A 26,685-nucleotide genomic window follows, 5' to 3' on the forward strand; every position below is an offset into this window, starting at 1 on the left:
TGTCCTGTTTTTTGATAAATTGTTCAATATTTTTAATAGTTATAGATTTGGAGCAATAGGAAACTTTAAAGAACCTTTTCAAGCAACTGCGGAACAACTTAGTTTTCTCGAAGAAGCCGAAGTTTTTATAAAGTCAATTAAAGTTTTCAGGAACGGGAAAGATGTAACGAATTCATTTTCCTTTTTAGACGGGTGGGTTAATAATATTAATAGTTTGAAGCGCCTTTGGCGTTTTTGGTCCCAAAAGGGCTTTACGCATCTCATGACTAGGAAACTCACCCAGGATAAAATAGAAAACTTCTTCGGCCAAATTCGTAGAGGAGGGGGATATGATTCGAGAATAACTCCGCAACGTTTCACCTATCTATTTAGGCAGACCTGGAGCGTGGGATATCTTGATTGCGTTAACAAGGGTAACTGCGAGGCCTTACCTGATAGCTTAGAACTTGTTTCTAATAGCGTCCTTCAACGAGTTCGAAACGATAGGTTGGTTCAGGATACTTCGTGGCAAACTTTTCAGAGTCTACCTAGACCTTCCCTTCCCACACTTCATGATATTCAAATAGAAATCAATATCGATATTGATGAAAGCAGTTTTCTTCATCGGAACGCGTTTGTTTACTTTTGTGGCTATTTGTATCATAAATATGCCAAACTGCATACATGTTTAACTATTTTGCCTACATTCGAAGTCGAAGTCACAGAAAAAGATTTTTTTTTTACTAAAGAAAAACAATATAGTAACTGTCACCTAGTTAAACCACCTTCCAATTTTATAAACTTCATTGACAGCATAGAACAAATATTTTCAGAGAACTTCGACTCCACTTGCCATAGAGTGGGCTTTTCTCAAATTCTTTTTGATAAAATGTCAGGGGTAAGCCCATACTCTTGTTGCGAAAATTGCAATTGCGATGCTATTAAGTGTCTTTTTATTCGGATAAGAACTTTTTTTTTGTTAAACGTATTTAATAAAGATGCAACGCAACCTCAATTTAAAAATATAAAGTTTTTGTGTATGACACATCGGTAATCGCTGTTTATTTTCCTTTTTTGTGGTATCAACACATTCTGCTTTCACATATTGTTTATTTTTTTCTATTTGAATTGTGAACTGTGGCTTCTATTTTCTATTCAATATGCGGTTTCGTGTACTTTTTTTTAGCATAGGCCTGCTATCCCCACCATGGGACTGTTTCACAAGAAAATGGTCTTAATAACTTTTGTTAATTTTTTCTGAAATAAAATTTTAATTTTTTAATTTTAAATTGAATTTTTTTCCAAGACTTGTATTTTTGCGAAACGGGCCTTTGTCTTATGTAGGTATTATAGTTGAGTTCCACTTTAGATGAATTCTAAAATGATTTTAAGTTATTGACTATATTCTATAAGTATTTATTAAGTATATATAATTGTTTTGAAAGTACCTGAAGTATTTGTGCAATGTTTTGTTTCAACATGTATTTATGTTTTATTATTATTTAAGTTTATTTTAACTTGTAAATATTGTATATAAATGTATATATTTTATATGGGTGAAAATAGGCCTCCAGGGGAACCGAACACCCAAAAAAAATCGGTAACGCGCCTATATTGCAACCTCATAGGCATACTTGTCAACTTTTTGTTTAAAATGTGCAAATCATAAAATATTAACACTGTAATATAAAAAAAATGAACACTTTAAACACAAACAAAATAGCCATGGTTAAAAGTTGGCAAATATGCTTATAGCTGGTGTGGAAAAGCAATATTAAGATTTTTTATAAGTTTTGTGACTATATACATATAGGGATTAAAAATAGTTAAATAATAACTTAAATAAGGAAAAAAAAAACCTTGATTGATTGTAGAAACTATTTATTAACTGCTTACATTAATGTATAAATAACATATTGTTAGTTTTACACATCGTTATTCCTATATATGTATGTAATTACAAAAATATTTATTTATAGTATATTTGAACATATTTATGGAATGTTAACATTAAATTTATATAATAAACAGTACAAAAATCTTTCAACTTTCATAAAGCAACAGTTATTATAATTTCATGTGGGCAACGCGTTGCATAAAGAAGTAACTTTTATGAAAAATATGTATGTTGCGGCAAAAAAAATGTTTCAAATCTTGTTCTGGTACACGAACAGCACAGAACATATCGCAATCGGCAAAATGCTGTGTAGCAACATCACCAATTGGTAGGTTAGATAACACAACAATCGCGCCTTACTTAGCTAGCTTATTGTACAGAATACGCCATTCAGCATCAACAATTTTCTGATACTCTTGAACATTATAAACACGTACTTCAGCATTGTCACGCTCAGTCTTCAATTCCAATTCTATATTTAATAATACGATTTTATATATTTTGTGCGACTTTGGGTCCATCAAAAGAAGGTACAGCGTTCACAACCATTTTAGAAAAGATGTTGATGAATAAGTTTGGAGGACATTGCTGTGGCAGCTCATTTTTCCAATAAAGCACATTGTTGTTCCTTTGATTGGCGCTTCGACATGTAGAGCCATGTCATATTTTGGTCATGCATAATTGTAATGCTTTGCATATAGCTTTAATGATGATACGTGCATGCATGCCTTCCTCAACATATGGCTTAACTTGTTTTAAGATTTCACCTACTTAAAGTATTACTGAAGTGGTGCCATCGCCGACCTGATAAGAGAAACATTTTTATTCTACACATTCTAATATAACAAAAAACTTACCCCAGCATCTTGAGATTTGGCGATGTCGACTAGAGTTTTACGACTGGATGCACAATATACAATAGTTTCATAATGGTTGCACCATCATTTGAAATTGTCGCCTTACAACTGGAATAAACAATATGCTTGTCCATACTGGGTGGACCCAATGTAGTGCGTACATCGTCCACAATTGATTGCGAGGCATTGATGTTGGATATGAGTGTCTCATATTCACCGTGCGTGCCATTGGTGAGAAGCTGTTGTTTTTAATAAATCAGTTGTTGCAGGTAAGCTATACAAAGAGGACCTGCAAACGAGAAAGATTAATGTAATTACCAAACAAAACATTAATTTCGAATATCAATACCTAACGTAACGTGGCGAGGAGTTATCCTGATCTTGTACCACATATTTTGTGATCACCAATGGTGGTAATAAACCATGTTGATTAGTAATAAGAGCACAACCAGCGCAATTTTTTTTTTCAATGATAACGCTTATCGGATTTGGCATTTGATCGGGATCTAAACAGCGTTGGGCTTGATCATACTGTTGCGGCTGTTGATATATACCAGTACCAGGTGCAGGTGGTAGCTAAAGAAAATAATACAAAAATAATCATCAGCAATATTTGAAATATATTAGTTGTATCAGCATACATTATAACCAGGACGTGCGGGTATTGGGGGTTGACCCGGCATGGATGGCTGACTGGGCATTGGCGCCTGTCCAGGTTGTGTTGATGGCATCATTTGACCCATGTAACCACCTGGTTGTTGTAGAGGATACCCTTGCTGTTGAGTAAAATAACAAAATTAATTAGACAGTAAATTACTTAAAAATATATGTTTATGTATACTGCTTGTTTTGGAGATCAAAACTATATCCGCGCAAAAGACTTATGTTCACAATTTTTTTTGTGGGTATCCGAAATGGTAATAGTCTAGTTAAGGGGTCGACTGCTAATACGCTACCAAAAATATCGAGAGTTGTCAAACGACGTGTCTTGACATCAGTATTAAAATCCGAAGGCGGAAAATATATATTTTAACTCGTTCAAAAGATATTAACGAAAAACCGAAAAAAGACCCGCGGGTACCTCCGAAACCGGGGGTGGGAACCATAGTATTTTTGCGCAGAACAAAAAATAACCCTGGGCTACGCCATGCCAAGTCCGGGTGTGTGGTATAACCGTGGCTACCACCACGGTGATGCACACTTTTTTTGTGGGTACAAACAACGACAACATGAAAATCGTCAACTTCAACTGCAAATATCTCCGGACATAGATAAAATTTTTGTTTTCCGCCTTCGGATTATTGTTCTCGAGATTAATACGCGTCTTTTGACACCTCTCTCGATATTTTTGGTAGCGTATTAGCAGTCGACCCCTCAACTAGACTTTTACCCACCAAATTTCAACAACCACATGAAAATCGCCAACTTCAACTGCAAATATCTCCGGACAGAGATACAAATTTTATTTTCCGCCTTCGGATAATTGTTGTCGAGATTCATACGCGTCTTTTGACACCTTTTTCGATATTTTATGACACGTATTAGCAGTCGACCCCTCAACTAGATTTTTACCCACAAGGCTTCCGAACACGATTGATAAAAGTGCATATCACGCCCTATATCCCGACTTTCCACATCACGTACTTCGACATTAAGATATAAGGCAAAGTATTTTTGAATAAAATCCTCTTGACCACCACAATTCCACAAATTTTACATAAATAATTAATTTTTTACAAAAATTACACCTAATAATTCTAGTTATTGTTTACGAATTTAGAAACAATGAGAATGGCAAATACGAACGATTATGAAATATAATGTCAAAACGTATATGCACATGGTTGTATTTCAATGCACGAAAATGCTTTAAAAACGCATGAAATTGTTAAATTAAAGTTGAAAAAAAAATGATAAAAAATTTAATATAAATAAAAATCATCTTTTAAAAACCACAAATATGCCTTATATATTCTATATATACATCAATTGGTAAGGTTTATCTCCCTTTAAAATTTAAGCTAAATAATCTAAAGTTTTTTTTTGAAACCGAGTCGAGAACTGTGCGTGTGAATGTGCGAATTTCACCGATCAGCTGTTAGTTGCGCTACTTGGTAAAATTTACAATGGTCACATTAGCCGGAAAGTCGTTTTGACGGGGTGTCAAGCCGTGTACTAAGATTTCCCAAAGTCACACTCGCTAGCCCTTAGCAAACATATCCAAATCGTTATTCCAGTATACCTTAATTAAGACCTTACTGGGCTCAGTCTTAATATGCTATCAAATATAAGCTCTCTTAATAATTAAGAATTGACCTTTTTTCCTTCCTGAATGTGCATCCCTCGCCGCGTAGTTGCCTCGCTATCTTGGGTAGGTATTCCATCGGTGCAGCCTCGATGTGGGCTGTGGATGCTTAAATTACGGGCGGTATCTACTCGCCCCGACACTGGGGGTTCACAGGGTGCATGAGGCCGTTTAAGCCAAACCCTCCTCGCCAGCCGCTCTTGGTCAGGGGCTGCTTATTTGAGTATTCGCAGCTAACCTAAATTAATAGGCCGTTCACTGTTTGCCGGCAGTGACCCCCTAGGCCTCATCAGCAGCTCGATGTTGTTAAACGGCGTCTTCAACTCATGCGACTGCTCCAAACCGCTCAAGCCTTCATAGATGTTCGGGCTAAGTAACGGTAGCCATTTAACGTGCGTATTCATTGCACCTTACTCCAACAAGGCGTTCCAATCCATCTTTGACCCTCAGAGTAAAGTCCACCTCCCTGTCGCACTTCGGAATTCTGCAATGAACTTGCACCGACTAACCGAAAATATCGCATAGATAAATGCTTATACGAACAGGCCTAATATACGCATAGCCACATTTCGAATTACCCAACTTAAGATGGCTACATACTCCAGCTTCGCATTTATTACTCTGACATCGCCCATAGGCGACAGAATATAGCGATTAGATATCCATTGCATTTGGAGACAAAACTCTGTCGGAATCGAAGAAATGCTCCAGTGCTTTTATCCTTCAATAGACAAGATTAGACGTCGTGTAAATAAAACGTCACCCCCATATTTTTAAGAACGCATCAAAAACCCAAAAAGCCTTCCAAATCAGTGGGAACGAGCCAGGCCAATTTCCCCGGGGCCCGGAAGGCTTTTGGGGGCCCGTCAAGGCAAAGCAGTATTGACAGTACTCTGACTAGGATTTCATAGATACATACATATTTTGTTGCTACAAAAAATTGTTTTAAAATTGAAAATCATTAGCATCCAATCAAATACTCTGGGGCATAGTCATAGTCCAAATTAAATTTGATTTTAAGTTAGATAAACGTTTTTGACACAATTTTATAAGCGCTATCTGTCAAAAATGCTTCAACTAATTTAAAATCACATTTTATTTCGACTACTAGCTGACCCGGCAAACTTCGTTCTGCCCAAAATAGATTTTTTTATTAATTTCATTTCAAGAATTGTTATTACACCGGTATTAGTATACTCAGTTGAGCAGAGCTCACAGAGTATATTAATTTTGATTGGAAAACAGTTGGTTGTACAGGTATAAAGGAATCGAGATAGATATAGACTTCCATATATCAAAATCATCAGTATCGAAAAAAATTTGATTGAGCCATGTCCGTCCGTCCGTCCTTCTGTCCGTTAACACGATAACTTGAGTAAATTTTGAGGTATCTTGATAAAATTTGGTATGTAGATTCCTGGGCACTCATCTCAGATCGCTATTTAAAATGAACGATATCGGACTATAACCACGCCCACTTTTTCGATATCGAAAATTTCGAAAAACCGAAAAAATGCGGTAATTCATTGCCAAAGGCAGTTAAAGCGATGAAACTTGGTAGATGGGTTGACGTTATGACGAAGAATAGAAAATTAGTAAGATTTTGGACAATGGGCGTGGCACCGCCCACTCTTACAAGAAGGTAATTTAAAAGTTTTGCAAGCTGTAATTTGGCAGTCGTTGAAGATATCATGATGAAATTTGGCAGGAACGTTACAACTATTACTATATATGTGCTGAATAAAAATTAGCAAAATTGGATGAAGAACACGCCCACTTTTTAAAAAATTTTTTTTAAAATTCAAATTTTAACAAAAAATTTAATATCTTTACTGTATATAAGTAAATTAAGTCAAAATTCAACTCAAGTAATGACATGATGCAAAAAAATACAAAAATTGAAGAAAATTTCAAAATGGGCGTGGCTCCGCCCATTTTCATTTAGTTTGTCTAGAATACTTTTAATGCCATAAGTCGAACAAAAATTTACCAATCTTTCTCAAATTTGGTAGGGGCATAGATTCTATGACGGTATCTGTTCTCTGTGAAAATGGGCGAAATCGATGGAAGCCACGCCCAGTTTTTAACCACAGTCCACCGTCTGTCCTTCCGCTCGGCCGTTAACACAATAACTTGAGCAAAAACCGATATATCTTTACTAAGCTTAGTCCACGTACTTATCTGAACTCACTTTATTTTGGTATAAAAAATGGCCGAAATCCGACCATAACCACGCCCACTTTATCGATATCAAAAATTACGAAAAATGAAAAAAATGCCATAATTCTATACCAAATACGAAAAAAGGGATGAAACATTGTAACTGGATTGGTTATTGACGCAAAATATAACTTTGGAAAAAACTTTGTAAAATGGGTGTGGCACCTAGCATATTAGGTAGAAGAAAATGAAAAAGTTCTACAAGGCGAAATCAACAGCCCTTGGAATCTTGGCAGGAATACTGTTAGTGGTGTTGCATATATAAATAAATTAGCAGTACCCGACAGATGATTTTCTGGATCATGTGGTCCACATTTTGGTCGATATCGCGAGAACGCCTTCACATATACATCTAAGGGCCACTCGCTTTTAAAACCCTCATTAATACCTTTAATTTATATATATCCATATCGTACAAAAACATTCTAGAGTCACCCCTGGCCCACCCTAATGGCGATATCTCGAAATGGCGTCCACCTATAGACCTAATGCCCACTCCCTCTTAAAATGCTCAGTACACCTTTCGTTTGATACCCATATCGTACAAACATTCTAGAGTCACCCCTGGCCCACCCTAATGCCGATATCTCGAAAAGGCGTCCACCTATAGACCTAATGTCCACTCCCTCTTAAAATGCTCAGTAACACCTTTCGTTTGATACCCATATCGTACAAACATTCTAGAGTCACCCCTGGCCCACCCTAATGGCGATATCTCGAAAAGGCGCCCACCTATAGACCTAATGCCCACTCCCCCTTAAAATGCTCAGTAACACCTTTCGTTTGATACCCATATCGTACAAACATTCTAGAGTCACCCCTGGCCCACCCTAATGGCGATATCTCGAAAAGGCGTCCACCTATAGACCTAATGCCCACTCCCTCTTAAAATGCTCAGTAACACCTTTCGTTTGATACCCATATCGAACAAACATTCTAGAGTCACCCTTGGTCCACCTTTATGGCGATATCTCGAAAAGGCGTCCACCTATAGAACTAAGGATTACTCCCTTTTAAAATACTCATTACCACCTTTCATTTGATACCCATATCGTACAAACACATTCTAGAGTCACCCTGGCCCACCCTAATGGCGATATCTCGAAAAGGCGTCCACCTATAGACCTAATGCCCACTCCCTCTTAAAATGCTCAGTAACACCTTTCGTTTGATACCCATATCGTACAAACATTCTAGAGTCGCCCCTGGCCCACCCTAATGACGATATCTCGAAAAGGCGTCCACCTATGGAACTAAGGATCACTCCTTTTCAAAATACTCATTGACAGCTTTCATTTGATGCCCATATCGTACAAACATATTCTAGAGTCACCCCTGGTCCACCTTTATGGCGATTTCTCGAAAAGGCGTTCACCTAAAGAACTAAAGCCCATTCCCTCTTAAAACGCTCAGTAACACCTTTCGTTTGATACCCATATCGTACAAACATTCTAGAGTCACCCCTGGCCCACCCTAATGCCGATATCTCGAAAAGGCGTCCACCTATAGACCTAATGTCCACTCCCTCTTAAAATGCTCAGTAACACCTTTCGTTTGATACCCATATCGTACAAACATTCTAGAGTCACCCCTGGCCCACCCTAATGGCGATATCTCGAAAAGGCGTCCACCTATAGACCTAATGCCCACTCCCTCTTAAAATGCTCAGTAACGCCTTTCGTTTGATACCCATATCGTACAAACATTCTAGAGTCACCCTTGGTCCACCTTTATGGCGATATCTCGAAAAGGCGTCCACCTATAGAACTAAGGACTACTCCCTTTTAAAATACTCATTACCACCTTTCATTTGATACCCATATCGTACAAACACATTCTAGAGTCACCCTGGCCCACCCTAATGGCGATATCTCGAAAAGGCGCCCACCTATAGACCTAATGCCCACTCCCTCTTAAAATGCTCAGTAACACCTTTCGTTTGATACCCATATCGTACAAACATTCTAGAGTCACCCTTGGTCCACCTTTATGGCGATATCTCTAAAAGGCGTCCACCTATAGAACCTAGGATTACTCCCTTTTAAAATACTCATTACCACCTTTCATTTGATACCCATATCGTACAAACACATTCTAGAGTCACCCCTGGCCCACCCAAATGGCGATATCTCGAAAAGGCGTCCACCTATATACCTAATGCCCACTCCCTCTTAATATGCTCAGTAACACCTTTCGTTTGATACCCATATCGTACAAACATTCTAGAGTCACCCCTGGCCCACCCTAATGACGACATCTCGAAAAGGCGTCCACCTATAGAACTAAGGATCACTCCTTTTCAAAATACTCATTAACAGCTTTCATTTGATACCCATATCGTACAAACATATTCTAGAGTCACCCCTGGTCCACCTTTATGGCGATTTCTCGAAAAGGCGTTCACCTATAGAACTAAAGCTCATTCCCTTTTAAAATACTCATTACCACCTTTCATTTGATACCCATATCGTACAAACACATTCTAGAGTCACCCCTGGTCCACCTTAATGGCGATATCTCGAAAAGGCGTCCACCGATAGACCTAAGGCCCACTCCCTCTTAAAATGCTCAGTAACACCTTTCATTTGATACCCATATCGTACAAACAAATTCTAGAGTCAGCCCTGGTCCACCTTTATGGCGATATCCCTAAACGGCGTCCATCTATAGAACTATGGCCTACCCTCTCTTAAAATACTCTTTAATACCTTCCATTTGATACACATGTCATACAACCACATTCCAGGGTTACCCTAGGTTCATTTTCTACATGGTGATTTTCCTTATTTTGTCTCCATAGCTCTCAACTGAGTATGTAATGTTCGGTTACACCCGAACTTAGCTTTCCTTACTTGTTTTTAATAGAAAGTTAACGGTTTTTCACTACTTCATTGTGTATGCAACTTCAAAAATATATAATTTTAGTATTCAGTTTAAGGCTGCACGATACACAACATTTTTAGTTTTCTGTCCCGGAGCATAAATAAATAGCGATAGCGAGGACGGTTTTCCAACACGGGAACACGCCACATAGAGCTGACCATGTTAAAAGCATGGCATTTCTAGGTTTATGCCGCATACTTCCAACGACTGCCCTTGTGACTTGTTAATTGTCATCGCAAATGCAAATTTCACTGGGAACTGCATACGTATGAATTGGAAGGGCAAATCTGTTCAAGTTAAGGGAATCCGAGGAAGTAGGCATTCCTCTCCCGTGAACGGGCATTTCAAAATGCTTGCCACTATTAAATTGTCCATTAGCTTCGTAACAATCAGTCGTGTACCATTGCACAGTTTGGGAGCATGAAGATTGCGTAGCATAATAACAACAGACCCAACTTTGAGACCCAAATAATGAGGAGGCATTCCAGGCAAATCCAGAGAGTTTAAAAACTCCACTGGGTAATTTACTACTTCGTCTTCATTTTCAATGCGATCAATAGATTTATAAGAACGCAGATCTCCCGGAATTTGATTTTGAATCCTCCAATTCAAGTCGTTGTTATCAATGTTTTTTGCTGCTAAAATTGCGCGTGCGGCTAACCATTCGTAGTTACCATAATTTTGAGCGATATTTGGATATACACTGCTAATTAGTTCATCCTTCTTTGAAGCGAATTGGCAAATCGCAGTTGAAATCGATATAAATCCACTGCAAGGATCTATCGGAACTTGTCCATTGCCGATTCGTAGCACCTCTTTTGAAAAAACCTCTGCAGTTCTATCGTGTTGCAGCAAAACTCGCATATTGATGGTCAATGAAATGGTTTTAACAAACCTCCACAAATGCGATGACTTCAGACATGCGTTTAGCTCATCCGCCGCTGTTGATTTTGGAATCACGGGTAGTGTTTGTCTGAAGTCGCCCGCCAGCAATATCATCACTCCTCCAAAGCAACGATCATTATTGCGCAAACCTCTCACTGTTCGGTCGAGTGCTTCTAATGATCGTTTGTGGGCCATTGTGCACTCATCCCATATGATCAATTTACAGTTTTTTAAAACTTGTGCCATTGCTGATTGCTTTGAAATATTGCAAACAGGACTTTCGTGTATTTGCAAGTTTAATGCTGAATGTGCCGTTCTTCCACCTTCCAACAGTGTTGCCGCAATTCCGGTAGATGCAAGAGATAATGCAATACCACGTATTGCTGCTAGTATTAAAGACAATAGGAACGTTTTACCGGTCCCGCCGGGCGCATCGAAAAAAAATATGCCACCGTTTCCATTATCTACAACATTTATTAGTTGATTGTACGCACTGCTTTGCTGTTCATTCAACAATGGAAAATTTCTTTGTACTTGTTGCAAGTGAGTTATATCGTAAGCACGCTCGCGTTCCAATTGGCGATTCAGTACATCCCTTGCTTGACGACTTGGCGCTGGCATATGAACTTCAATCAATAGTTTTCCACTCATGAGTAAACATAAATCTTCAATAAGATTGTTGATGTCAGCGTTCATTTGCAACGCGTAATTTCTTGTCGCGAGTTGCAAGCGGTGCAAAATATCTTCTGCCATGTTATCCTTGTACGTATCCCATAATAGACGCGGGTTTGAAGGCTAACATGTCGAAATTATTATAGCGAAAATTTCAGGAACTGCAGTGGCTGGTGAGGAAGCTATTGCATCCGCTAGCGTTTGATTCCAGTGACTATCGTGTTCAAGCAATTGCAATTGTTGACATGCTTCTCGAAATGTTTCACAAATGGTACCATCTATAGTCCTCAAAGATTGAAATGAAGTTGAACCGCGTACATTGACCAGAAGCAAACGTAGGTAAAAGCAATCATCGTTCTTTGGATAGATACTGTAAATTCTTCCCAATGCCCCAGTTGAAGAAACACCTGGATAACCATCTACTGGATGGCCGTACTTCTTGCGTAACCATTTCTTCGACGATGCATTCCATGTATAATACCGAGGCATCTCAGAGTAAAGCAATGTTCTCGCGAACGGATCACTGCCGCAAGTTGCAAAGAAACTTGTTAAAGTGGTTGCTGGTGGTCTTTCCGCTCGCTGTACTATGTTCTTTGCGTTGAAATAAACTCGTTGGCCATTCTCCAAATGAATTGACAGATGCACAACAGTCGGATGGCGTTCATGTATTGCAAATGAAAATATTCTCTAGATTGCAATCGACATATCTGCATATTTGAAATTTGCTAATTTCATCTCGTTCCACGCCAATAACCGCCATATCACTTCCCTTGGTGACGTATTTTCAAACATACTTAATTGACTTTATTGAACTGCAATACTAAACATTTATACGTGTTTTGAATGCCTTAGACAAAATAGGCGAATATGGAACGATCCATGTGTTATCAACCAAGAAATTCTTTCCTTTCAATTGAGTGATGATTGTTCTGCAATTGTCAGCGGGTGAGCGACGCCGATAGAGAGGGTATCCATCGTTTCCAGTTTGAGTTTCCGAAATAAAAGCACGTGGATAGCGTTTTTTGCATTTATTGTCCGACATACAAACCGAAGATGGATCGTGTTGTCCGCATTGCCCATGAACCATATTGGCCATCACCACTTCGTGCAACTCTGGATCTATATCAACATCAGGAATTTCAGCGGCAAGTATGTCATCAATTTGGTCAGGTGTAATTTTCTCCACCATCCAAAGCAGAATGTGTGCGTGGGGTAAACCTCTCTTCTGCCACTCCACTGAGTACATCCAGCATCGAACAGTACCATATACACGTTGCTTCGTAATGAAGTCCATCAAACATCTAAGTGTTTGTTTAAACACTCGTGCTGTGATGTCGTGGCGATCGCTTGGTGATTGGCCGGGATGCAACTCATTCGTAATGTCTGGCCATTTTGGATTGCAAGTAAATGTTACAAACAAATCCGGTCGTCCATAATTGCGCACGTAAGTCATCGCGTCCTGGGAGTACTCATACATGTGTCTAGGACTGTCAATGTATGTCGATGGCAAAATAGTGAGTCGACCAATATCTGTAATATCCCCATCACTATTCATCGCATCTCGTAAGTGAACATACTTTTCAGATCGCAACTTCGACTGATTGTATCGAATGTAATTAAGTCGTTCTATCTCAACTTTAATGTACATATCCACTGCATACTGTTGGAATAATCGTCGATATCTCAGTAAATGGTTGTCATAGTTTTGTCGAATCATCATTCGATATGCGTAAAAATTCATTGAACTGACCTTTTTATTTGTCTCGACACCTAAAAGTTTAAATTACATATATGAAGTAGCAAACAAACATTTTTTTGTACTAACCATTCATTGGATTTATCATCTTATAGCGTAAGTGATATCCGTCTTCCCCACGGCAGAACATTAGCGGATATTGCATTGCGTCGTAAGACCGATGTGTCTCACTTATCCGCTTTAGTGCGTTTTCAGTTCTACGTTTTATGACAATATCACGCGACTCCAAATTTTCTCCAACAACAACAACTAATATTTCGCTAACTGTAGGTGCATTATATTGTCTTTCATGAGTTCCTGTTGGTCTCTTGTCCGCATGTATGATTATGCTATGATCATCTGTTGGCATACGTTCCAACGAAATCGGAAACAGTTTGATGAGGTCATTGTGTTCGTGTAACATTTGCTGCAATTATCGATTATTTCTCTTTTCGTTGCAATGAAGATAGTACAATGTCGATTTAGTTCATCATGTGAATCTCCCAGAAAGTAAATTTGGAAATATTTGTGTTCTTGATCTTGATGCGGCAACAGCGATCCAGCGAGATGAAAAATTTGCCCATGAACCTGTATAATTCGAGGAAAGTTCTTCAGTTTCTGTCAAGTATTGCGCTTAGTAAAATTATCTTAAACATTGGATTGTAGTTTTGTTCATTTACAATTTCACCGCCAAACGACGTCATTTGAAAACAATCGTTGTACATTTTAGTGTGCTGTAAGAAATGCCTCGAGTTGGGGGATTCACCGTAAAGCAGCTGGAACAATGGCTCTAGTGGTGGAAGCAATTCTGGCAACTTAACCTTTCCTCCCGCGAAACATAATCCTGGCGATTCTTTTTGAAATTTGACTGCATTGCAATGTTGACAAACTACTGACATTTGACCGATTTGAACAGATGCGCTATATTGAATGTTTGGCTCATATCGAAAGCCTGCCCGTTCAGTGTTCACCAAAGAAATTTGTTGTTGCCGCTGTTGTCGTCGAATAATCGCATGTTGTGATCTTACTTCATCACTTTCGCGTGCACGAACTTTCTTTCTTCTCAATCATTCTTGCTGATTGTGAACTTCCCTTCTTCTCAATCGTTCTTCCTGATTGTAAGTTTGGTTTACATCATCTAACTGGTGCGCACGATTCTCCAGCAGTCTATTTCGAGCTGATACCCTCTCAATAACACTTTCCCTTTCTGTTTGACGTGCTCTGAAATTTCGTATTCTCCTTATGCTGTGAGAATTCCTACCAATGTTATCATGCACATTGATTCTTGGCATCTTAACAAATATCTAATTGGAAATGATCATACATTTGCATACAGCTCACATAAGGTTTTACAAGCCGTTAACTTACCTTTGAAAAATCCTAAAATGAGCTAACCCAACTAAGGAAAAAGATGCAATTTAGCGATAAACTATATACAGTCCAATGTACTTTTTTAAACGAAATATGAATGAAACCAGTCAAAAAATTATAATCCACACATTCGCTATTTTTTATTTCGTAAACGTTAACTATTTAACACGAAAATATGCAATTGGATGATAAACTATGTATCTATTCCAATGTAAATTGGTATTCGCCGACACACTAAATCACTTTTTTAAACAAAATATCAATAAAACCGCTCAGATATTGATAATCCACACATTCGCAACTGTTTACTTCGTAAATGTAAACTATTTAACACGAAAAGCTACCGCTTTAATTATTACATTAGAAATAATATTGTAAGCTGTCAAATGGAATGGCCGCCTACTACGCTCCAATTTATTTTCACCGAGTATTGGCTATTTTAAGGAAGTAAGTAAGAGTATTGATATAGTATAACTCCATAATGGTTTTCAGGCCGCTCCTCCAACCCTTTTAGATATATTCAGCCTCAAAAGTTTAGTACGTATGGGAGGTACCATGCCCCATTTTTCGATAAATCTTTTTTTTTTTTTTTGGTGAACATGGTATTGATATCGTATATCTGCATAGTGATTTCTATGTACATGCCATGAACGCTTTTAGGGATATTTAGCCTTAAAAATTAAAAACGCATGGGAGGTGCCACGCCCCATTTTCCCATAAATACTGTTTTTTTCATAAGCATGCTATTGATATCGTTAATCTCCTGATCAATTTTCAGGTTCCAACCTTAAACGTTTTTATAAATATTCAGCTTGTAAAATTAAGTTTTTATGGGAGGCGCCACGCCCCTTTTCGTATAACTCCTATTATTTTGCGTTAATATTGAATTGTTATCGTTTATCTCCACACCAATTTCCAAGTCCCTACCTTAAACAATTTTAGAGATATTCAGCATGAAATATTAAGTTTGTATGGGAGGTGCACGCCCTCTTTTCTGATAACCCCCACTTTTCTGCGTGAGAAGGGTTTTGATATCACCTACCTCTATACCAATTTTCAGCTCCCTACCTTTGAACCCTTTAATTTAGAGATAATCAGCTTTAAAAATTATGATTGTATGGGAGGTGCCACGCCCCCTAATATTTTTTAATTTTTTCTTCGACTAAACCTTCGCGGGGTAACAACAAACAAACCCCCCTAAGGAAATATTTGATTTGGTTCAGCCGTTTTCAAGTTTTAGCGTTCCATTTAAACACGAAATCATTTTTATATATATAGATAACTATGCCCCTATCGGTTTGGTCGTATTCCTTCTTCATTGTTGTAAAAGCCCGCAACATCTATAAATACAGGCTGATAATAAACTAGAGCGTTAATTTGAAAAAAAAAAACAAGTAAGGAAGGTTAAGTTCGGGTGTAACCGAACATTACATACTCAGTTGAGAGCTATGGTGGCAACATAAGGGAAAATAACCATGTAGGAAAATGAACCGAGGGTAACCCTGGAATGTGTTTGTATGACATGTGTATCAAATGAAAGGTATTAAAGAGTATTTTAAGAGGGAGTGGGCCATAGTTCTATAGGTGGACGCCATTTAGGGATATCGCCATAAAGGTGGATCAGGGTTGACTCTAGAATTTGTTTGTACGATATGGGTATCAAATCAAAGGTGTTAATGAGTATTTTAAAAGGGAGTGATCCTTATTTCCATAGGTGGACGCCGTTCCGTGATATCGCCATAAAGGGGACCAGGGGTGACTCTAGAATGCGTTTGTACTATATGGGTATCAAATGAAAGGTGTTAATGAGTATTTTAAGAGGGCGTGGGCCTTAGTTCTATATGTGGACGCCTTTTCGAGATATCGCCATAAAGGTGGACCAGGGGTGACTCTAGAATTTGTTTGTACTATATGGGTATCAAATGAAAGATGTTAATGAGTATTTTAAAAGGGAGTGGGCCTTAGTTCTATAGGTGGACGCCTTTTCGGAATATCGTTATAAAAGTGGACCAGGGTTGACTCTAGAATGCGTTTGTACAATATGGGTATCAAACGAAAGGTGTTAATAAGTGTTTTAAAAGGGAGTGGGCCTTAGTTCTATGGGTGGACGCCTTTTCGGGATATCGCCATAAACGTGGACCAGGGGTGACTATAGAATGCGTTTGTACAATATGGGTATCAAATGAAAGGTGTTAATGAGTATTTTAAAAGGGCGTGGTCCTTAGTTCTATAGGTGGACGCCTTTTCGCGATATCGCCATAAAGGTGGACCAGGGGTGACTCTAGAATGCGTTTGTACAATATGGGTATCAAACGAAAGGTGTTAATAAGTGTTTTAAAAGGGAGTGGGCCTTAGTTCTATGGGTGGACGCCTTTTCGAGATATCGCCATAAAGGTGGGCCATGGGTGACTCTAGAATTTTTTTGTACGATATGGGTATCAAATGAAAGGTGTTAATGAGTATTTTAAAAAGGAGTGGGCCTTAGTTTTATATGTGGACGCCTTTTCGAGATATCGCTATAAACGTGGACCAGGGGTGACTCTAGAATGTGTTTGTACGATATGGGTATCAAATTAAAGGTATAATTGAGGGTTTTAAAAAGGAGTGGCCCTTAGTTGTATATGTGAAGGCGTTTTCGAGATATCGACCAAAATGTGGACCAGGGTGATCCAGAACTTCATCTGTCGGGTACCGCTAATTTATTTATATATGTAATACCACGAACAGTATTCCTTCCAAGATTCCAAGGGCTTTTGATTTCGCCCTGCAAAACTTTTTCATTTTCTTCTACTTAATATGGTAGGTGTCACACCCATTTTACCAAGTTTTTTTCTAAACTTATATTTTGCGTCAACAGACCAATACAATTACCATGTTTCATCCCTTTTTTCGTATTTGGTATATAATTATGGCATTTTTTTTCATTTTTCGTAATTTTCGATATCGAAAAATTGGGCGTGGTCATAGTCGGATTTCGGCCATTTTTTACACCAATACGAAGTGAGTTCAGATAAGTACGTGAACTGAGTTTAGTAAAGATATATCGATTTTTCCTCAAGTTATCGTGTTAAAGGCCGAGCGGAAGGACAGACGGTCGACTGTGTATAAAAACTGGGCGCGGCTTCAACCGATTTCGCCCTTTTTCACAGAAAACAGTTATCGTCCTAGAATCTAAGCCTCTACCAAATTTCACAAGGATTGGTAAATTATACTGTAAAGATATTAACTTTTCTTTTAAATTTTGAATTAAAAAAAAAAAATTTTTAAAAAGTGGGCGTGGTCGTTCTCCGATTTTTCTAATTTTTAGTAAGCAGATATATAGTAATAAAAGTAACGTTCCTGCCAAATTTCATCATGATATCTTCAACGACTGCCAAATAACAGCTTGCAAAACTTCTAAATTACTTCCTTTTAAAAGTGGGCGGTGCCACGCCCATTGTCCAAAATTTTACCATTTTTCTATTCTGCGTCACAAGTTCAACTCACCTACCAAGTTTCATCGCTTAATCCGATATCGAAAAAGTGGGCGTGGTTATTGTCCGATATCGTTCATCTGAGATGAGTTCCCAGGAACCTACATACCAAATTTCATCAAGATACCTCAAAATTTACTCAAGTTATCGTGTTAACGGACAGAGGGACGGACGGACGGACGGACGGACGGACGGACATGGCTAAATCGAATTTTTTTTCGATACTGATGATTTTGATATATGGAAGTCTATATCTATCTCGATTCCTCTATACATGTACAACCAACCGTTATCCAATCAAAGTTAATATACTCTGTGAGCTCTGCTCAACTGAGTATAAAAAATCAGCTGATAGCCTCTGATGCTAGCACTGCATGTATTTTAGGTTGTACATATGTTAAATAACATTGTATAAGCTTTTAGAAATAAAAAAAAATAAATAAATAAATTTGAAAAAATTAGTACACTTGACCTGTTTTGCGAAGCAAAAATTTGTGCAAACATATGAGTATGCCGTGGATAAGCTTTCATTGGTGAGTTGAAGAAGTTCAGGGATCAATGGTCGATCATACTCTAAGAATGTAAGGTTCTGGCAGTATAGGAGTTGTCAATACCTTCGCAGAGAAAAGAAGGAAAATAAGAAAGCGCCAGTTCGATGAATTACCTGGCGAATCACCTGAGTGTGATTCCGAAACTTAATTCAAACAACAAGTTTTTACGTTTTTTGGACTGCTTGATTGGTAAAATGACAAAATTTTTCGAAGCCGAAAATGACATTGCAATTAAATTTAGTTTTTTGTGGAAATATTAGAATCTGACGGAAGAAGAGCTCAGAGAAAAGGCAGTGGCATTCTGCACGATTTATGGCATCGATATTTCTACGAATCTGATAGATGAAATCATTCATCTCAAAGCCTTCCACTTAGCAAATTTGGGATGTGATTCACTGCCACCATTTCAACTTCTGAACAAATTTCATGACTTAAAGATGGAAGTATTATTTCAGAACATCTGCATAGCATTAAGAATATTTTGCACACTTCCAGTCAATGTGGCTGAAGGGGAGCGTTCTTTTAGTCTATTGTCTCGCGTGAAAAATTTGTTTACGTTCTACTATGAACCAAAATCGCTTGACAAGCTTTGGAACATTGGCGTTGGAGTCCAGCCTTGCTCGCAGCATTAGTTTTGAATCGGTAATTTCCATATTCGCAAAGCAAAAGCACGGAAGGTTTTCCTTGGCTGATTCAATCTCTTAAAATGTACATATTTATAAAAAGTTAATGTAAGCAATCAAACAATGAAATCTAACATTTCATTCAGAAAATCTTATTTTATATGAAACTAGCGTACCCTCGCCCGCTTCGCTAGGCGATAATTTCAGTGATTTACTGAAAGCGAATAAAATTAATACGAAACAAAGCAAATTCTTTGATACAATTTCATTCGAACTTTATTGTAACACTTTTTCGTAGACAACGTTTTAGGTTTTTCCATCTTTCGCGTAAATGCATAATGACGGTGGTTTGCCTACTCTTGAGCAAACTACATACAATTGTCCATGAGATAAAATTGGGGATTCTAAATTAATACCGCACATTTGCAGAGACTGTCCTTGCGCCTTATTAATTGTCATAGCGAAGGCAAGGCGACTAAGGAACCACAAACGTTTGAAATCGAATGGTAAATCCATCGGAATCAGTGGAATTCTGGGTATAAAAACGTCTTCTCCTTTGTCTTCCCTTTCAAAATAGTTGCTTCGATAACGTTACCCATTACCTTCTTCACAGCGAGTATGGTACCGTTGCAAAGCCGTGGCATATTAATATTGCGCAGCATAATAATCGGTGCTCCAATTTTTAAACGTAAATTATGAGGTGGTTGGCCTGGCAAATCAAGGGAGTTTCAGAATTCAGTTGGATAATTTACGAAATCATCTTGATCAGTAATAGTGTCCATTGACTTATATGCAACTATGTCATCAGGTATTTGATCCAGAATAGTTGCATTTATCTTATTGACGTCGTTATTTTTTTCAGCTAAAATTGCTCTTTCGCTAAGCCAATCATAGTTTTTGTGATGTTGTATTATGTTTGGAAATACATTCTGTATCAATGCCTCTTTAGACTGTGCAAAAGTGCAGAAATTGTTAGGCACTGTAATCATTCCTGTTGGATCGACAGACATTTGGCCATTTCCGATTTTCAGTAATTTCTGTGAAAATTCAGTCGTTTTGTAGTTGAACATGTACGTTTGTAGTAAGTGTAAGCGTGTTTACATGCCTCCATAAATACGATGATTTTAAACATGCATTGATTTCATCTGCAGCCGTGGATTTGAGGATCACAGTGAAATCTCCAGCCAATAAAATAATGGCACCTCCAAAGACTTTTTGGCTTCCTCGTAGATCTTTAAAAGTTCTATCAAGTGCTTCCAATGATTTCTTGTATGCCATAGTACACCTGTCCCATACGATGAGCTTACATACTTTAAGAACTTTTGCCATTCCAGATATTTTCGAAATATGACGTGTTTCATTTACCTGCATATTCAAAGGCAATTTTAATGCAGAATGTGCTGTGCGACCTCCTTCCAGTAATGTAGCCGCAATTCCGGAAGAAGCGAGTCCCAATGCAACGTTATTATCTGATCGAATTGTTGCTAATATCAATGAAATCAAAAAGGTCTTGCCTGTTCCCCCAGGAGCATCCAAGGAAAACAATCCACCAGTTCCATGGCTAACATTATTCATGATTGTATCAGAAACATTGTACTGTTGGAGTACTCATTAACAGCTTCCATTTGATACCCGTAATATAAAAACACATCCTAAGGTTATTCTGATCCACGTTTTGGGCAATATGTAGAGACCCTAGTCACCCAGATGTATGAAAATTACCCTCTTCTAAAGAACTCATCAACAGCTTTCATTTGATATCCATATTGTATAAACACATTCTTGGTGTACCCGGGTCCACACTTTGGCCTATATCTCAAGACCCTAGTCACCTAGGGGTGCGAAAAGTACTCCATATTAAAGTACTCATCAGAAGCTTCCATTTGATGCCCATATTATATAAACACATCGTAGGGTTATCCGGGTCCACGTTTTGACCTATATCTCAAGACCCTAGAAATTAACAACAAAATTTTTTTTGCTTAAAACCTTCCTCTATTTAATATAATATAAATTGGCCTCGTATAGGCCCCAAAACATGGACAGGAACGAACATCATTTCATTTTTATATATATAGATAAAACTGAAAATGTGAATTGAAAAATGTATGTATGTTGTTATTTTTTTACTGGATTGAGTTTATGTTTTAGGGGGCCCGTGAACGCGAACTGTCCCAGGGGCCCGGCTCGGCTCTCTGCGGCCCTGATCGTAGGAGTGCGGGTTCAAATCCCAATCCCGGGAGAAAAGGCTTTGAACAAATTTACAAGGTATAATCGAAACAGCTGTCGCCTTGTCTGTCCTGATGTCACGTTGTTTAAATTTTTTCCAAATTATTAAATAAATTATAAATTAAAAATTGCTTCAAATAAATGTTTTCATACATTTAAAAGCAATAAGGGCAACCCCCGCTTAATTCATACAGAACATCGAAAGATTGGTCAGAAATTTACAATAGTATAGTTTGAAAATCCGGCTAACGAAGGTCGATATAATTCTTTTTGAACCGTTCTGCTCCCTAATTTTACCCCAAGCCATCAGCAGGCCTTCCCTATAATATATAGCACCCTCACTGGGCCATCACCTCCAGTAACACTTAGATAAATTACGGATTAAACAAGCAAAATTTCCATCATAGCCCGTGGTCATATCATTTTCCATGTCAAAAGCTTTTGACACAGTCACCATGCAGGAATGAAACATCCAAATCCAGGAAGATTAAACGGGGTATGCAAGTTTACAAGAAACGAAGTTATTTATTGTTCGCGTTTTTGTTTAGAGCTGCATCGGCCTTAATCAAGACAATACCGAAAAGTTATTGTTTTACCAAAGATTTTTGGATCTCAAATTGATGTTGTTAAAATGTTCATTTCTAAGTCCATTTCATTTCTCTGTGTCTTCTTTCTTCATTTGTTAAATACTATTCGATCTATAACCAGCCAAAGGTTATCATCACTACTGCTGTCTTTTAATATTTATTCATTACTTTTATTTAGTTTTAAGATTTACATTTACATACATAAATATTTCACTATTATCCGTTATATTTAATTTAATTTGATTAATCTAACTTATTATTATTATAAATGTTCAATTTTTTATAGCTCATGCTATTCTTGACTAGCAGTGTTAAATACTTTGTCAAAATTGTTGTGCTGGGAACAAATTTTCAAATAAATACTGTCACGGATATTAGCATCACTAAGCTATACCATCACTAAAGCGATGCTAAGGCATGCTAAGCGATATTTACGTCAATAATCAAATCATGTATACACATATATAAGGCAGCCGAGAGATGTCACACACAGATGCATTTACTTATACGCCTATGTGTGCGCGAGAGACTGTAAACTACAAACATTCACATCAATAATTCAATCATTATGTATCTACATAAACGAATAAATAATTGCGTCTACATATATGTACCATGTACGTATACGAGCAGCGGAGAGTCAATGCACTAACACATGCATATATCTGAGAAGTTTGAGAGCTACTGGACTAGTATATTCTGAAAGCGCCTAAAAGATGTATAAAATTGTGCAATTTTAGTTATAGCTGAGAAGTTTGAGAGCTCATGGACAATGCTAGTAGATTCTAGAAAAATGCGAACGAGGAAACCAAAGAGTATAAAAGGCGGCAGATGTAGAGGCGCTGTAATTCAGTTTGAGTTGAGCTATCAATCAGTTTGCTTAAGAACGCGATCTGGCGGCCAATAGTAGAGTTTCATTTGAGTTATTAATCAGTTTGGTTATTAAGCCAGCGAGTAGCAAAGTATAAGTGTTATTGTGAAGTACTTTAATAAAGGCCATTTTTCCATTATTCAATATTGCAGTTATTTATTCAACAGTTTAGTGATTCGAACTTAGCAAAGGATTGCAAATAAGAGGATTTGCAGCAAATTCGTTACAACTGGTGTCAGAAGAGGAATTGTTGAATAAATTCCGAAGACTTCGAATAAACTTGGACATGCCAAAGTTGAGTGAATTGACGATCCAGCAACTGAAGGAGGAGTTGGAAGTCCGTGGAGTGGCTACTTTTGGCGATAAATCCCAGCTACAAAAACGACTAAGTGTAGCTATGGTATTTGAAGAAATCTACAATGCTGATGAGTATGACTTTCATTATGAGAGCGACAAAACAACAACAAAAATGGAAGGAAAAAACGAAACACCGCAGACAGTGACGAACACAGTATCTGTACAAACATCGACAATGGCATCTCAGCTGGAGTCACAGTAGGCACGCATTTCCGAAATGGCGTCGCAAATGTCATCTCAATTGGAAGAACAGAAGACATATATGTCATCTCAATTGGAAGCGCAAGAGGCACGTATATCTGGAATGTCGACAAACATTTCGGAACAGGTATCATCGCAGCTCTTTGCGAAACTGGACGAGCAGGATGCAAAAATTTTACAAATCGAGGACAAAATTGATGCCGAGATAGAAGCGTTGAAAAGTCTTATGCAACAGTTACAACTAAATCGCTCAGCTGGTCCAGCGAGCAATCCGAAGATAAAAACTCCATCTTTTGACGGCTCTGTTCCTTTCGAGGTATTCAAGCTTCAATTTGAGAAGACGTCAGCAGTGAACAACTGGAATGCTGAAGATAAAGTGAGGGAGAGAGGAACAACTATGAAGCATTGATGGCCGCTGTCGAGAGACGTTATGGAAGCGAGCATAGAAAACAGATATACCAAATTGAGTTGCAAAACCGTTACCAAAAAGCAAACGAGACCTTACAGAAGTTTGCTTCGGATGTTGAAAGATTGGCTCATCTTGCAAATGCGGACGCAACCGTGGAATACACAGAAAGGGTAAAGATTCAGAGCTTTATTAACGGCATACGGGACGTCGAAACGAAGCGAGCCACATACGCGAACCCAAAGTCAACATTTGCTGAAACGGTATCCCATACACTGACTCAGGAAACAGCGTCAGGTTTGAGTAAGCCCGCATACAAAAATCATCGCGTGGAAGTGGAAAGGTCCGATTGGGTAGACACAATTTTGGAAGCACTGAAGGGATTACAACAAAATTATGCCGGAGTTATGAAGTGTTTCAAGTGCGGTAACCCAAGTCACATTGCACGTCATTGCAGAACCGGTCATGGTAGTTCCAAATTGGCTGGTCGTAAACGCAAAGCTGGAGGAGATAAACAAGAGCGAGTCAAATGTAAAAATCGAGGACTTTCCCCAGCTATGGAATGTCGTGTGATACCTATCTCGCAAACTGGAAGGAAATCGAGCAGTCTTACCGTCAAAGGAAATGTGGATGGCAAGGAGCGTGTACTGACTGTAGATACGGGCGCATCTTATTCATTGATCCGATCTTATTTGGTCAACAGGAAAGTAAAGCCATTACCTGGAGCAATATTGCGTACGATTACTGGCGAGTATAACGAAGTCCAGGGAGAATTGGTATGTGAGGTCTTAATTGGGGAGGTCATGGTTCTACACAAATTCGTTGTGGCAGAGATCGTTGATGCAGTCATATTGGAAGTGGATTTCCTAGTTGACTATGACATCAGGATCGACATGCAGAAAAGGATTATGCATTATAAGAACCAGGATGTGCCAATTAACTTCAGTTTGGAAAAAGGTTTCAGCAGTAATCGAGTACTGGTGGAGAAAAGTCGACAAAGGCCACGAAAGTCAAAGGTAAAGGTTGATGAAACGAATGGGCCAAACAAAGCGAAATCAAAAGTACCTGCGAGAAAAACACCGGCATTGACAAACCCTAATGGACGCACTAAAACGACTGCAAGAAATTTGCAGGAAGCATGCAAGGGTGGTTTCAAGTCATCGCGCACTTCTGTTGGGAAACGGCGGAACGATACTGTCAAGCCAATCCGTCAAGCGCAAGCTCTGCGAAGTAGTTCATTGGTCAAACAACAGAGTGCGAGGGAACGACTAAGGATAATGAGTAGTAAGATCAAACGCAGGTACAATGAGAACAATAACCCGGAAGGGTTCTTGGAGGGAGATTTGCTACTGTTAAACAACCCTCACCGACGGAAAGGTGTTCCAGCCAAATTTCGGTGCATTTGGGAAGGCCCGTACAAGGTTGTGAAGAAGATCAGTAATTCCATCTACCGCATACAAACCATTGGGAAACCACGAAATAGAAAGGTGGTTCATTTGGAGATGCTAGCGGCGTTTAGATCGAGAGATTTGTCTGATCGGGACGATCAGACTTAGGTGGAGGGCAGTGTCACGGATATTAGCATCACTAAGCTATACCATCACTAAAGCGATGCTAAGGCATGCTAAGCGATATTTACGTCAATAATCAAATCATGTATACACATATATAAGGCAGCCGAGAGATGTCACACACAGATGCATTTACTTATACGCCTATGTGTGCGCGAGAGACTGTAAACTGCAAACATTCACATCAATAATTCAATCATTATGTATCTATATAAACGAATAAATAATTGCGTCTACATATATGTACCATGTACGTATACGAGCAGCGGAGAGCCAATGCACTAACACATACATACATCTGAGAAGTTTGAGAGCTACTGGACTAGTATATTCTGGAAGCGCCTAAAAGATGTATAAAATTGTGTAATTTTAGTTATAGCTGAGAAGTTTGAGAGCTCATGGACAATGCTAGTAGATTCTAGAAAAATGCGAACGAGGAAACCAAAGAGGATACAAAGCGACAGATGTAGAGGCGCTATAATTCAGTTTGAGTTGAGCTATCAATCAGTTTGCTTAAGCACGCGATCTGTCGGCCAATAGTAGAGTTTCATTTGAGTTATCAATCAGTTTGGTTATTAAGCCAACGAGTAGCAAAGTATAAGTGTTATTGTGAAGTACTTTAATAAAGGCCATTTTTCCATCATTCAATATTGGAGTTATTTATTCAACAGTTTAGTGATTCGAACTTAGCAGAGGATTGCAAATAAGAGGATTTGCAGCAAATTCGTTACAATACATACATACATACAAATATGTTGCATGCGCAAAAAATAGTGGGAAGCAACCTTCACAAAACTCTAGTAGGTCATATTTACGACTCACCACAACAGAATGTGCCAACTTGTAAGAAAAGTTAAAAGGAGCTTGACGCAAATTGGAAGGGAAGCTCGACCTAAAATCTATTCTGAAGTTATTGCGCCTTATTTTATTTATTATTGACAGCGAATTACTATCGTCTTGCTTCAGCTGTATTATCGATTGTATATCGAAGTCAGTTTCATTGTCATAACAG

General features: G+C 38.3%; 1 protein-coding gene and 1 pseudogene across 1 annotated transcript; both read right to left on the reverse strand.

Annotated features, from left to right (window-relative positions):
• Positions 1 to 1,843: 1,843 nt before the first annotated feature.
• Positions 1,844 to 4,397, reverse strand: LOC137244121 (protein transport protein Sec24D-like). Its single transcript, XM_067772687.1, has 5 exons — positions 4,378 to 4,397; positions 3,375 to 3,509; positions 3,083 to 3,309; positions 2,734 to 3,022; positions 1,844 to 2,680 (listed from the first exon to the last, which is right to left on the reverse strand). Exons 2-4 carry the CDS (start codon positions 3,474 to 3,476, stop codon positions 2,947 to 2,949), a joined length of 405 nt encoding a protein of 134 aa, XP_067628788.1. The 5' UTR covers positions 3,477 to 3,509; positions 4,378 to 4,397; the 3' UTR covers positions 1,844 to 2,680; positions 2,734 to 2,946.
• A 9,381-nt stretch (positions 4,398 to 13,778) lies between these two features.
• On the reverse strand, positions 13,779 to 20,729 carry LOC137245925 (uncharacterized; annotated as a pseudogene).
• Between the last annotated feature and the right edge of the window lie 5,956 nt (positions 20,730 to 26,685).

This window comes from Eurosta solidaginis, chromosome 3, assembly GCF_040869045.1.
Source record: "Eurosta solidaginis isolate ZX-2024a chromosome 3, ASM4086904v1, whole genome shotgun sequence".
In the NCBI taxonomy this organism is placed as follows: Eukaryota; Metazoa; Arthropoda; class Insecta; order Diptera; family Tephritidae; genus Eurosta; species Eurosta solidaginis.

Coding starts and splice junctions, on each gene's coding strand:
- LOC137244121 (XM_067772687.1), bottom strand. CDS start 3,476: ATGGGTCAAATGATGCCATCAACACAACCTGGACAGGCGCCAATGCCC. Junction 3,310..3,374: donor CCGCACGTCCTGGTTATAAT/GTATGCTGATAC, acceptor TATTTTCTTTAG/CTACCACCTGCACCTGGTAC. Junction 3,023..3,082: donor TCCTCGCCACGTTACGTTAG/GTATTGATATTC, acceptor TCTCGTTTGCAG/GTCCTCTTTGTATAGCTTAC.